Genomic DNA, 14643 nt, shown 5'->3' with positions numbered 1-14643 from the left:
GTTTACTGCAGTGGGCTAAATCAGGGTCACACAGTGTGTTTCTTGGTAGTCTTAAACAAATGTACTTTGAAACAAAAGTTTACACCTCACACACATGGTTATGGGCTTCAAAAAAGACCCCTGTACCATGTCAGATAGAGTTGGAATGTATTTTGAGTTTGCATCCCAATATTATACTTTATATACATGAAAGAAGACTGAAATATAACTAAACTGTTTGACATTAAAAAAAATGTAAATGCCGGTCTTTCTAAGGTTTATTATTTTGATAACATTCCACCCATGCGGCCACTAGGTCATTTGACTGCAGGAAAGGGCTATCAAGGTCTCTGAAATGGTGAAGGTCTGTTTAAAGGTTGTGCCAAAAACAACCACAAGGACCTGTTGGTATGTAGCTAACTTTTCCTGCACATCCAATTAAGTCTAGTGATACAGGAAGCAAAGTCACTATGGCTAAGTGGAAATGAATGTTGAGTCATGAGTGACTTTCCAGGTCTGCTTTGGAAAGGAGGTTCAAACCCCAAAGGAAATCAGGGTTAACAAAATGCAGTGACGATAGGTTTCTTTCTCCTTTGAACCACAGAGTGAAGTCTGTTATGTGAAAGCAGCATTGCCACAAATCCTGGAGCTTCTGAACACAAACTTCAATTATGTCATGAAGTCGGACAACGGGCGCTATGTCAAATCCCTGAAGAAGGTCATATACAACTTTTACTCCCACAACTGCATACCCGAAATCAACGAGGAGATTGAGGTGCGTGCTACTTACTTACCCTAGTCTGGGAATAGGCTTAGCTAAATCTCTTCAAAAGGTCTGTTGGATTGTGCCAGACTTCAACTTTTATTGATGGCAGCATAATTACTTCTGAAGTAAACAAAGTGAAACAGTGCTTGGGTGGTTGGTGCATGAAGTTCAGTCTTATTAAATTGGACTATTTGAAAAGGCATAGTAGTATGCAGTGATGTTAATAATGTTTCTTAAATTCCAATAGGACATGGTAACTCTAAACACATTGCTTTATTACAATATGGCTCCTTAGATATATATTATTTTCTCTAAACATTTTAAGCTGCTCAGTGATCATGGTTGTTAGATAGATGAAGTAGGGATAAGATAAAGTAGGGATAAAATACAATCAATCAATCCAGCTTCCTCAGACCTTCAATTTACAGAGTACAGAGGAACAGTCACCAATATTCAATTTAGCATCAAATTCTTTCTTCAATGAGATTGTGACCCCTGATATGGCAGGGTTAACAGAATATGTTTAACAGCATGGAACAAAAATGTGATCTCTTTTAAGTTGGCTTGGGGAGATAGCAGGGCCCAGGAGACAGCATAAACATGCACACTTCATAATGCCAGTAAGTCTGGGCAAATCATCTTGTCTATATTAGATTAGTGTTAGATTAAGGTCAGACATGAGACTGGTGCCCCGGTATGTCTCTGGGTACCCTGTGATGATGGTATCAGACAATGGTCCCTCTTCAGGTGACTCCTGTCTCTTAAGGGAATGCTTGTCCAACATCTACACTGAAGTTTGGGCTGGCTAAATGTGTCTGTTTGGCTGTAGACTTATCCAGTATCAAATATTAAATTAACTCCTTTTAAAAACAAATTACTGGACCCAATCAGAGTGATTGATTGTATAATTTCTCAGTTGATTTCTTTCAACAAAATAAACAATTGTACTATTTTGAAATACTTTTAATTTCAAATCATTTGTTTTAGAGTGCTTCACAAAACCCTTTTAAACTATGAAATACTTAAGACTTAAGCCAAGGTGGCCAATAGCCAATGAAGTGGCGTTGGAAATAGACACTTTCATTTTGTTTCTAATAATTATCTAGAATAGCCTGCTCCTCTTGCAACTTCCTTCATAGGATCGGAGTTGTCATAGTTAGAGTTGATGAAACATTCATTAGGTATGAGGCATTAACTGAGTGCCATTAAAAACAACTTGAAAGTATTTCAGGATGTTTTGAATTGTTTGTAGAGAATGTGACCCATCCCGTCACCACTCTCCCTCTCTCCTCTTGTCTTTGTCACAGGACAACCCAGTGAAGTTTGTGAGGTTGCACAGCACCTCGCCCAGAGAGGCTCTGAGGAAAGCCCGCGGTGTCATTGAGATGTACAGGACCCTGATGACCAAGAGCAACGGGCCTGTTGACTGGAACTGTGAGGAAGAGTACGCTGAGGATTACTCAGAATCCGCCACTGTCCTCCCCACCCAAACCAAAGGTAGAGTGAGATGAATTATACTACCCATTAATATCTATTCTAAGAGACAGTTGAAGTCATTGTGAATTGTTTACCGTCTCCCATAACTACCACATATTGTTTTGATTGTTTTTGCTGTTTGTCCCCCGTAGTGGAACATTTTATGAGCGTAGGCTTAAAGGATCATCTTTCATTTGGAATGGCAGGCTTAAAAGTTGAGGAAAATATAACATTATGGCCCATTTAAAAACCCGTCAAGGCCTAAAGTATCAACAGAAAATCTGGGAAACACGCATCTAAACAATGCTAGATTTTCAAAAGCCAGCAAAACTCCCAGCAATGTTTTAGAGATTGTGTACGTGTTTAATTTGCTGTTTAAGAACCAAACATAATGCCGCACATGATTACTCCAAGCTGTTTTCAGACTATTCTCTTAGACCTACTTACCATGACCATGTTAGACAGTTCAAGGTGTCCACCCAAAAAAATGCACCCCCCTCCCCAACATAAAAAATATTCTCACATGACCTTCCCCTTGTACTGTAAATAAAATTGCACACCGTCCCCCCTCATAGAATTAACTCTAAATAATGTTTACCACCACAAATAACAAGTTTGTATTGATTGATTAATTTTATTTGTCAGTAAAAAGACACAGTATATGGACAAAGTACATGCTCAACCTCCAGAGGAGTAAGAGGGGAATTTAATCCCAATTCTTACAATCTTGTTTTGGATAGTCTATAGCTTATTCTTTAGATCACATGGGTCAAACACAAGGCCTGTGGGCCGAATCCGGCCCATGACACATCTCTATCTGGCCGCCCAATGATTTGGGTTGTCAATTCAATTAGGCACGCTTCCATACAGCCCACGATGCGCTGCACTCCAAGTCACAGCAAGTGCTGCCAACGTGCTGCACGCCAAATGGAATTGCAACACACACACACACACACACAACCCCCTCCTCCATGGGGTGCAAAGGGTGCTGCAACACTCCCTGAAATATTGGACCGATAGCAGGCAAAAACGTTTCCCGCCTTTTGTTATTTTAAGCATGACTTCAAAACAACCAAATAACTAAACCTAAAACACCATGCAAAGGAGAAACATGTAGACCTATTACAATCAATCAAATGTATTTATAAATCCCTTTTTACATCAGCAGATGTCACAAAGTGCTATACAGAAACCCAGCATAAAACCCCAAACAGCAAGCAATGTAGATAAAGCACAGAAACATTTGTGCAGTAGCCTCGGCTGGCTACTCAACTACAAGACATTTTGAGTGGCCATACAGCAATGCAGCATTCAACCGCATTGGTGATCCATGCATTCCCAAAAAATAAAAAGGCGACCAGTCATTCAGGGCAAGTGGGACATATATACACATTTTGCTAAACAAGTGGGGATATATATATAATATCAGTCAAATGTTTGGACATGCCCACTCATTGCAGGGTTTTTCTTTATTTTTACCATTTTCTGCATTGTAGAATGATAGTGAAGACATCAAAACTATGAAATAACACATTCAGTTGAAGTCGGAAGTTTACATATACTTAGGTTGGAGTCATTAAAAATTGTTTTTCAACCACTCCACAAATTTCTTGTTAACAAACTATAGTTTTGTAGAGTCGCTTAGGACATCTACTTTGTGCATGACACAAGTAATTTTTCCAACAATTGTTTACAGATAGATTATTTCACTGTATCAAAATTCCAATGGGTCAGAAGTTTATATCCACTAAGTTGTTTACATCCTGCCAATGACTGGAACGAACTACAAAAATCTCTGAAACTGGAAACACTTATCTCCCTCACTAGCTTTAAGCACCAACTGTCAGAGCATCTTACAGATTACTGCACCTGTACATAGCCCACCTATAATTTAGCCCAAACAACTACCTCTTTCCCAACTGTATTTAATTAATTTATTTATTTTGCTCCTTTGCACCCCATTATTTTTATTTCTACTTTGCACATTCTTCCATTGCAAAACTACCATTCCAGTGTTTTACTTGCTATATTGTATTTACTTTGCCACCATGGCCTTTTTTGCCTTTACCTCCCTTCTCACCTAATTTGCTCACATTGTATATAGACTTGTTTATACTGTATTATTGACTGTATGTTTGTTTTACTCCATGTGTAACTCTGTGTTGTTGTATCTGTCGAACTGCTTTGCTATATCTTGGCCAGGTCGCAATTGTAAATGAGAACTTGTTCTCAACTTGCCTACCTGGTTAAATAAAGGTGAAATAAAAATAAATAAAATAAACAGCTTGGAAAATTCCAGAAAATGATGTTGTAGCTTTAGAAGCTTCTGATAGGCTAATTGACATCATTGACATCATTCGAGTCAATTGGAGGTGTACCTGTGGATGTATTTCAAGGCCTATCTTCAAACTCAGACCGATGAGAGAAAATGTAATTACCTGGATTTATGGATCATCGAAGAGAATGATGCATTACATACAGACTTATACACAAAGCCCACAATACCCTGCAATACCCTGCTACATGCAGATTGTATGCATCCCCTTCCCCTCAGGAATGGTCTACCACATAGCCAGTTATGCTGGGTTAAAACAGATCTGTGCCCACCAGTCAGATTTTGATAGCAATGCTAAGAAAAGGACAGAAATTAAAAATGAGAGGTTACAAGGACAAAATTCTTAATGCTGCGATGAAAATATCTCAAAAACCAAGAGGAATTGCTAAAAACTAAACCAAAGAAAAAACGCAACAGTGTTTTGCACCAAATGTTCGGAGAACATGAAAGCAATCCTGAAAAAGCACTGGCATATTCTGCAATCAGACAAAAAAAATTGCACACCTCTTCAAGGAGCCCCCACTGGTGGTCTATAAGCTGGGGTCGCAATATTGGGGTTAACTTGGTGAGATCTGACCTGCCTCCTGAGCCCACTCCTAGACTCTTGATACCTATTCCAAATGGGAACTACAAATGTTGATCATGCGCACAGTGCAATAGCACTATAAAAACATCCTTCTTCAGACACCCACATACAGTTCGAAAACTCCATGTTAGGGGTAACATCTCATGCAAGACAAAGGGAGTAATCTCTCTCATATCCTTTACATGTAGGAAAGCCTACATGGGACAAACGAAAAAACAATTAAAACAACGCCATAGCTGAACACCGCAGCTCAATTAGGTGTAAGAATACGGACTATCCAGTTACAGCTCACTTTCTTGAAGCTAATATTAAGTTCTAATTTTCAGAGTAAATAACTCACAGACATTAGAGAAGCTTAACCAAGTGTAATTCTTCCCTAAGTGTTGATACAGCTGCATTCAGACAAACATTTCACAAAAGTACGGATATTTAACCCTTTCTCCTAGTCGGAGTCTCATTCTCCACAACTGAAAAGCCAATGCATCCCCGTTGCTAGACAGAACCTTAGTGATCTCTGTTATTCCTCACTTCATCTGACCTGACCTCTACCCCAAAGTGCTCTCTCCTCCCCAACTCAAGGATGTCATGGTTATTGATACCAGACTGTCTCTTCTCCTCCCAGAGGATCCCTGATGACTAACAAAAACATATCCTGACATAATGTAAACATTATACATTACCCTCTCTCCCTCAGTGACATTGTTAGTTTCTAAGATCTCCACCCATCTCCACTACACATCCCAAAGCCATCAGGCTCCTACAGATAACCATTAACTTCTGATGTAAAAACAATTCTCTATCATCCCTGATACTATAGTATTACTTCTGATCTATCATGTCATTAGTATAGAAATGTTCAAATCAAATTTAATTTGTCACGTGCGCCGAATACAACAGGTGAACAACCTTACAGTGAAATGCTTACTTACAGGCTTTAAGCAACTGTAACGGCATTCAGAGGTGGAAGAAGGATCGGACCAAAGTGCAACGTGGTAAGTGTTCATGATGATTTATTCAAAACGAACTGAACACTGAAATACAAAACAATAAACGATGTGAACAAAACAAAACAAAAACCGAAACAGTACCATGTGGCCCAAACACTCACACAGAAACAAACACCCACAAACCAAAAGTGAAACCCAGGCTACCTAAGTATGATTCTCAATCAGAGACAACTAATGACACATGCCTCTGATTGAGAACCATACCAGGCCGAACACAAAAACCAACATAGAAAAACAAACAGACTGCCCACCCCAACTCACGCCCTGACCATACTAAAACAAACAGACTGCCCACCCCAACTCACGCCCTGACCATACTAAAACAAACAGACTGCCCACCCCAACTCACGCCCTGACCATACTAAAACAAACAGACTGCCCACCCCAACTCACGCCCTGACCATACTAAAACAAACAGACTGCCCACCCCAACTCACGCCCTCACCATACTAACACAAACAGACTGCCAACCCCAACTCACGCCCTGACCATACTAAAACAAACAGACTGCCCACCCCAACTCACGCCCTGACCATACTAAAACAAACAGACTGCCAACCCCAACTCACGCCCTGACCATACTAAAACAAACAGACTGCCCACCCCAACTCACGCCCTGACCATACTAAAACAAACAGACTGCCCACCCCAACTCACGCCCTCACCATACTAACACAAACAGACTGCCAACCCCAACTCACGCCCTGACCATACTAAAACAAACAGACTGCCCACCCCAACTCACGCCCTGACCATACTAAAACAAACAGACTGCCCACCCCAACTCACGCCCTGACCATACTAAAACAAACAGACTGCCCACCCCAACTCACGCCCTGACCATACTAAAACAAACAGACTACCCACCCCAACTCACGCCCTGACCATACTAAAACAAACAGACTGCCCACCCCAACTCACGCCCTGACCATACTAAAACAAACAGACTACCCACCCCAACTCACGCCCTGACCATACTAAAACAAACAGACTGAACACCCCAACTCACGCCCTGACCATACTAAAACAAACAGACTGCCCACCCCAACTCACGCCCTGACCATACTAAAACAAACAGACTGCCCACCCCAACTCACGCCCTGACCATACTAAAACAAACAGACTGCCCACCCCAACTCACACCCTGACCATACTAAAACAAACAGACTGCCCACCCCAACTCACGCCCTGACCATACTAAAACAAACAGACTACCCACCCCAACTCACACCCTCACCATACTAAAACAAACAGACTACCCACCCCAACTCACGCCCTCACCATACTAAAACAAACAGACTACCCACCCCAACTCACGCCCTCACCATACTAAAACAAACAGACTGCCCACCCCAACTCACGCCCTGACCATACTAAAACAAACAGACTACCCACCCCAACTCACGCCCTCACCATACTAAAAAAAACAGACTGCCCACCCCAACTCACGCCCTGACCATACTAAAACAAACAGACTGCCCACCCCAACTCACACCCTGACCATACTAAAACAAACAGACTGCCAACCCCAACTCACGCCCTGACCATACTAAAACAAACAGACTGCCCACCCCAACTCACGCCCTGACCATACTAAAACAAACAGACTGCCCACCCCAACTCACACCCTGACCATACTAAAACAAACAGACTGCCCACCCAACTCACGCCCTGACCATACTAAAACAAACAGACTGCCCACCCCAACTCACGCCCTGACCATACTAAAACAAACAGACTGCCCACCCCAACTCACGCCCTGACCATACTAAAACAAACAGACTGCCCACCCCAACTCACGCCCTGACCATACTAAAACAAACAGACTGCCCACCCAACTCACGCCCTGACCAGACTAAAACAAACAGACTGCCCACCCAACTCACACCCTGACCATACTAAAACAAACAGACTGCCCACCCAACTCACGCCCTGACAATACTAAAACAAACAGACTGCCCACCCCAACTCACGCCCTGACCATACTAAAACAAACAGACTGCCCACCCCAACTCACGCCCTGACCATACTAAAACAAACAGACTGCCCACCCCAACTCACGCCCTGACCATACTAAAACAAACAGACTGCCCACCCCACCTCACGCCTTGACAATACTAAAACAAACAGACTGCCCACCCCAACTCACGCCCTGACCATACTAAAACAAACAGACTGCCCACCCCAACTCACGCCCTGACCATACTAAAACAAACAGACTGCCCACCCCAACTCACGCCCTCACCATACTAAAACAAACAGACTGCCCACCCCAACTCACGCCCTGACCATACTAAAACAAACAGACTGCCCACCCCAACTCACGCCCTGACCATACTAAAACAAACAGACTGCCCACCCCAACTCACGCCCTGACCATACTAAAACAAACAGACTGCCCACCCCAACTCACGCCCTGACCATACTAAAACAAAGAATGAAATAACAAAACTATGGTCAGAACGTGACACCAACAGTGCGATGTATAAAAAAGGCTATTAGGTGAACAATAGTTACGTAAATAAATAAAAACAACAGTAAAAAAGAAAAATAACAGTAACGGTGCAATAACAGTAGCGAGGCTATATACAGGTTATATACAGGTTATATACATTTACATTACATTTAAGTCATTTAGCGGACGCTCTTATCCAGAGCGACTTACAAATTGGTGCATTCACCTTATGACATCCAGTGGAACAGCCACTTTACAATAGTGCATCTAAATCTTTTAAGGGGGGTGAGAAGGATTACTTTATCCTATCCTAGGTATTCCTTAAAGAGGTGGGGTTTCAGGTGTCTCCGGAAGGTGGTGATTGACTCCGCTGTCCTGGCGTCGTGAGGGAGTTTGTTCCACCATTGGGCGGCCAGAGCAGCGAACAGTTTTGACTGGGCTGAGCGGGAACTGTACTTCCTCAGTGGTAGGGAGGCGAGCAGGCCAGAGGTGGATGAACGCAGTGCCCTTGTTTGGGTGTAGGGCCTGATCAGAGCCTGGAGGTACTGAGGTGCCGTTCCCCTCACAGCTCCGTAGGCAAGCACCATGGTCTTGTAGCGGATGCGAGCTTCAACTGGAAGCCAGTGGAGAGAGCGGAGGAGCGGGGTGACGTGAGAGAACTTGGGAAGGTTGAACACCAGACGGGCTGCGGCGTTCTGGATGAGTTGTAGGGGTTTAATGGCACAGGCAGGGAGCCCAGCCAACAGCGAGTTGCAGTAATCCAGACGGGAGATGACAAGTGCCTGGATTAGGACCTGCGCCGCTTCCTGTGTGAGGCAGGGTCGTACTCTGCGGATGTTGTAGAGCATGAACCTACAGGAACGGGCCACCGCCTTGATGTTAGTTGAGAACGATAGGGTGTTGTCCAGGATCACGCCAAGGTTCTTAGCGCTCTGGGAGGAGGACACAATGGAGTTGTCAACCGTGATGGCGAGATCATGGAACGGGCAGTCCTTCCCCGGGAGGAAGAGCAGCTCCGTCTTGCCGAGGTTCAGCTTGAGGTTCATACAGAGAAGAGCAGTCTCAGTTGAATGACTAGTCTTGAAACCTGACTGATTTGGATCAAGAAGGTCGTTCTGAGAGAGATAGCGGGAGAGCTGGCCAATTACGGCACGTTCAAGAGATTTGGAGAGAAAAGAAAGAAGGGATACTGGTCTGTAGTTGTTGACATCGGAGGGATCGAGTGTAGGTTTTTTCAGAAGGGGCGCAACTCTCGCTCTCTTGAAGACGGAAGGGACGTAGCCAGCGGTCAGGGATGAGTTGATGAGCGAGGTGAGGTAAGGGAGAAGGTCTCCGGAAATGGTCTGGAGAAGAGAGGAGGGGATAGGGTCAAGCGGGCAGGTTGTTGGGCGGCCGGTCGTCACAAGACGCGAGAGGGAGGCGAGTTTTCCTCCATTTCCGCTCGGCTGCCCGGAGCCCTGTTCTGTGAGCTCGCAATGAGTCGTCGAGCCACGGAGCGGGAGGGGAGGACCAAGCCGGCCTGGAGGATAGGGGACATAGAGAGGTAAAGGATGCAGAAAGGGAGGAGAGGAGGGTTGAGGAGGCAGAATCAGGAGATAGGTTGGAGAAGGTTTGAGCAGAGGGAAGAGATGATAGGATGGAAGAGGAGAGAGTAGCGGGGGAGAGAGAGCGAAGTTTGGGACGGCGCGATACCATCCGAGTAGGGGCAGTGTGGGAAGTGTTGGATGAGAGCCAGAGGGAAAAGGATACAAGGTAGTGGTCGGAGACTTGGAGGGGAGTTGCAATGAGGTTAGTGGAAGAACAGCATCTAGTAAAGATGAGGTCGAGCGTATTGCCTGCCTTGTGAGTAGGGGGGGAAGGTGAGAGGGTGAGGTCAAAAGAGGAGAGGAGTGGAAAGAAGGAGGCAGAGAGGAATGAGTCAAAGGTAGACGTGGGGAGGTTAAATATACAAGTTATATACAGGTTATATACAGGTTATATACAGGCTATATACAGGTTATATACAGGTTATATACAGGTTATATACAGGTTATATACAGGCTATATACAGGTTATATACAGGTTATATACATTTATATACAGGTTATATACAGGCTATATACAGGCTATATACAGGTTATATACAGGCACCGGTTAGTCAGGCTGACTGAGGTAGTATGCTCATGTCGGTATGGTTAAAGTGACTATTGATAAACAGAGAGTAGCAGTAGCGTAAAAGAGGGTTTGGTGGGTGGTGGGTGGTGGGTGGCGGGACACAATGCAGATAGTTCGGGTAGCCAATGTGCAGGGGCACTGGTCAGTTGGGCTAATTGAGGTAGTATGTACATGAATGTATAATTAATGTGACTATGCATATATGATAAACAGAAAGTAGCAGCAACGTAAAATAAGGGTTGGTTGGGAGGGGGCACAATGCAAATAGTCCAGGTTTTTGATTACCTGTTCAGGAGTCTTATGGCTTGGGGGTAAAATCAGTTGAGAAGCCTTTTTGTCCTAGACTTGGTACTCCAGTACCACTTGCCATGTGGTGGTAGAGAGAACCGTCAAGGACTGGGTAGGCTGGGGTCTTTGACAATTTTTAGGGCCTTCCTCTGAAACCGCCTGGTGTAGAGGTCCTGGATGGCAGGCAGTTTAGCCCCAGTGATGTACTGGACCGTACACACTACCCTCTGTAGTGCCTTGCGGTTGGAGGCCAAGCAGTTGCCATACCAGGCAGTGATGCAACCAGTCAGGATGCTCTCAATGTTGCAGCTGTAGAACCTTTTGAGGATCTGAGGACTCATGCAAAATCTTTTCAGTTTCCTGAGGGGGAATAGGCTTTGTCGTGCCATCTTCACAACTGTCTTGGTGTGTTTGCACCATTCTAGTTTGTTGGTGATATAGACACCAAGGAACTTGAAGCTCTCAACCTGCTCCACTACAGCCCCGTCGATGAGAATGGAGTACAGGAGGGGACTGAGCACGCACCCCTGAGGGGCTCCAGTGTTGAGGATCAGCGTTGCAGATGTGTTGCTACCTACCCTCACCACCTGGGGTCTGCCCGTCAGGAAGTCCAGGATCTAGCTTCAGAGGGAGGTGTTTAGTTCCAGGATCCTTAGCTTAGTGATGAGCTTTGAGGGTACTATGGTGTTGAACGCTGAGCTGTAGTCAATGAACAGCATTCTCACGTAGGTGTTCCTTTTGTTCAGCTGGGAAAGGGCAGTGTGGAGTGCAATGGAGATTGCATCATCTGTGGATCTGTTTGGGCGGTATGCAAATTGTAGTGTGTCTAGGGTTTCTGGGATAATGGTGTTGATGTGAGGCATTACCAGCATTTGAAAGCACTTCATGGCTACGGACGTGAGTGCTACGGGTCTGTAGTCATTAGGCAGGTTGCCTTTGTGTTCTTAGGCACATGGACAATGATGGTCTGCTTGTAACATGTTGGTATTACAGACTCAATCAGGGACATGTTGAAAATGTCAGTGAAGACACCGGCCAGTTGGTCAGCATATGCCCAGAGCGCACTTCCTGGTAATCCGTCTAGCCCCGCAGCCTTGTAAATGTTGACCTGTTTAAATCACTATGGCTACGGAGAGCGTGATCCCACAGTCGTCCGGACCAGCTGAAGCTCTCATACATGATGCCTCAGTGTTGCTTGCCCCGAAGCGAGCATAGAAGTTATTTAGCTCATCAGCTTGTGTCACTGGGCAGCTCATGGCTGTGGTTCCCTTTGTAGTCTGTAATAGTTTGCAAGCCCTGCCACATAAAATGAGCGTCGGAGTCTGTGTAGTACGATTCAATCTTAACCCTGTATTGACGCTTTGCCTGTTTGATGGTTCGTCAGAGGGCATAGCAGGATTTCTTATAAGCTTCCGGGGTAGAGTCCCGCACCTTGAGAGCGGCAGCTTTTCCCTTTAGCTCAGTGCAAATGTTTCCTGTAATCTATGGCTTCTGGTTGGGGTATGTACGCACAGTCACTATGGGGACGACGTCCTCGATGCACTTATTGATAAAGCCAGTGACTGGTGTGGTGTACTCCTCAATGCCATCGGAGGAATCCCGGAACATGTTCCAGTCTGTGATAGCAAAACAGTCCTGTAGTTTAGCAATGTTCAAAGTTTACCCAAAATCCAACACTAACCATCCCATCTCCTCCCTCAAATGTAGAGGCATTGAGCATGTTGCTCTACCAAGGAGAGGAGGTAACATGGAGATCCTACTACTACAGAGGGAGGTTTACTGGATATCCTATTTAAAAACTTTGACCCCTAGTGGTCTGAATATTGACATTGATCTCAGGCCCTTCTTATGAATGTATTCTTTCTACATCTTATCAGAGTGCACCTACTATGTTCCCACTGTTGATGATGCTTATTATTATTATGGTTTAACCAAACTATTACATGTAACAATATTTTAAATGAAATCAAAAATATTGAAATATATAGGTAAAATTAAATGAAATAATGTATTTTGATGCTAATGTTATGCTAATGTTAATGGCATAATATATCCAATATGCTGTGGGCTATTGTCTTTTAACAGTTTAGCTCAATTCATTCTGATCAACCAAGCAATTACGACACACCCCTCACTTTTGTCATTGGTTGCACTAATTGCACTGTTTGTCTACATAACCTGGTTCAAGCATTCAACTTCCCCCTACACCCAGGCTTTGTTAGGCAGGTCATAATTCCTAGAGGAGTTCTCTCCTCATGGCCAGAGTAGAGTAAGGTTCACAGGAGAACAAAGGAACCTCTTTCACATCACAGAACTTGAGAACTGAGCAATTTTCTTGCTTTGGAGAAGGTGTACACGGTTGGGGAAGAATCCAGCTATGAACTGGTCCGTGTTGTACAATTTTCTGAAACTCTTGAGAGACAATACAGCCACATTACCATAACTCTGTTTATACAAGAGTCTCAGTTGTGAGGCTTGCATCTAATTGTTGTATAAAATTAATGAGTAAAGATGAAACTATTTGTGAAATTATGTAATGTGATTTTAAACTGTTTAATGAAGGAAACTCCAATTCACTTTCAATTATAACTAAATCATTGGCCCGCCCCATGAACACAGACATTGATCTGACATCATGGGACAGCCCCTTTCTACTGTTACGAATATAACCCCCACAGGGAGGAATTCTCTTCAGACCGACTTACCTTGATTAAACTAAGGTTGTAATGCTTGTTGAAACTCCGAGACTATCGATACCAACAGAATAAGAGCAAATCATTGATACTAATTACTAGTCTGCAGCTAGGAATTCTATACCATTGAATGCGAAGGCCGACAACCGCAGAAACATCTATTCTATAACAACATTACTGAATGTTACTCTGAACTATCCATTCTAACCACGAAAGAGAGAGAGAGAGGGCGGACAAACTCTCCAACAGAAAGACGAACGATCCCAACAGACAACATGACAACACACTGAGCATAAATATATATATTGATTGCAATTATTCCCGAATTAGTGAGCGTTCATGTGCAAACGTTTAGCATTTCAATGAATACGATCATCAAGTGTGTAGTGACTAATTTGCGTAATTCCCGCCTTTCTCAGTCTACACCCACTTCCCTTTTGTCCACAAATCCGTAATACCAGTTTATCCCACTAGGGCACATCCCCTATCATTTCCTTGTAACCATATCTACTTTGTTTGTTTGTATGTGCATTTCTGTGATTATTTAGTTAGTTAATAAATAAATGATTGAGACAATTAATGTATGAAGGATTCATAGTGAAGCCTGGATTTGTGCAGATAACCAACAATTTACGACGTTTGGAATGAGACTAATGTGAGGTAAAGAATAATTAATTAATTAGAAGACTAATTGATCAGATATTAAAATATCTGAAAGTTATATTAGGAAAATTATAACCTATTTTCCTCGGGGCCAAGACATTCTAGTTAATTACATTTACCTGAGTAGTTAATCACGTAATAATAATTACAGAGAATTGATTCGATGAACTAACAGTCTTCAGTTTAATGATACCAAAGACACAACAATGTTGTGTAGTAAGCTGTTAGTAGCCCATGTGCC

At 43.5% G+C, this 14643-nt stretch overlaps 1 protein-coding gene across 4 annotated transcripts in view; it reads left to right on the top strand.

Moving 5' to 3' along the window:
• The window catches only part of csf1a (colony stimulating factor 1a (macrophage)), a 46094-nt gene that overhangs the window by 12170 nt on the left and 19281 nt on the right, over positions 1 to 14643 (top strand). For all 4 annotated transcript variants that reach the window (XM_052473764.1, XM_035797429.2, XM_035797430.2 and 1 more), the window contains exons 4-5: positions 584 to 754; positions 2053 to 2242. In XM_052473764.1, coding sequence (XP_052329724.1) covers positions 584 to 754; positions 2053 to 2242 — 361 coding nt within the window. The remainder of the gene's footprint in view (positions 1 to 583; positions 755 to 2052; positions 2243 to 14643) is intronic.

The sequence above is a fragment of the Oncorhynchus keta genome, chromosome 21 (genome assembly GCF_023373465.1).
Source record: "Oncorhynchus keta strain PuntledgeMale-10-30-2019 chromosome 21, Oket_V2, whole genome shotgun sequence".
In the NCBI taxonomy this organism is placed as follows: Eukaryota; Metazoa; Chordata; class Actinopteri; order Salmoniformes; family Salmonidae; genus Oncorhynchus; species Oncorhynchus keta.
The sequence above is the reverse complement of the archived record's forward strand: the minus strand, read 5'-3'. Positions and strand labels throughout refer to the sequence as shown.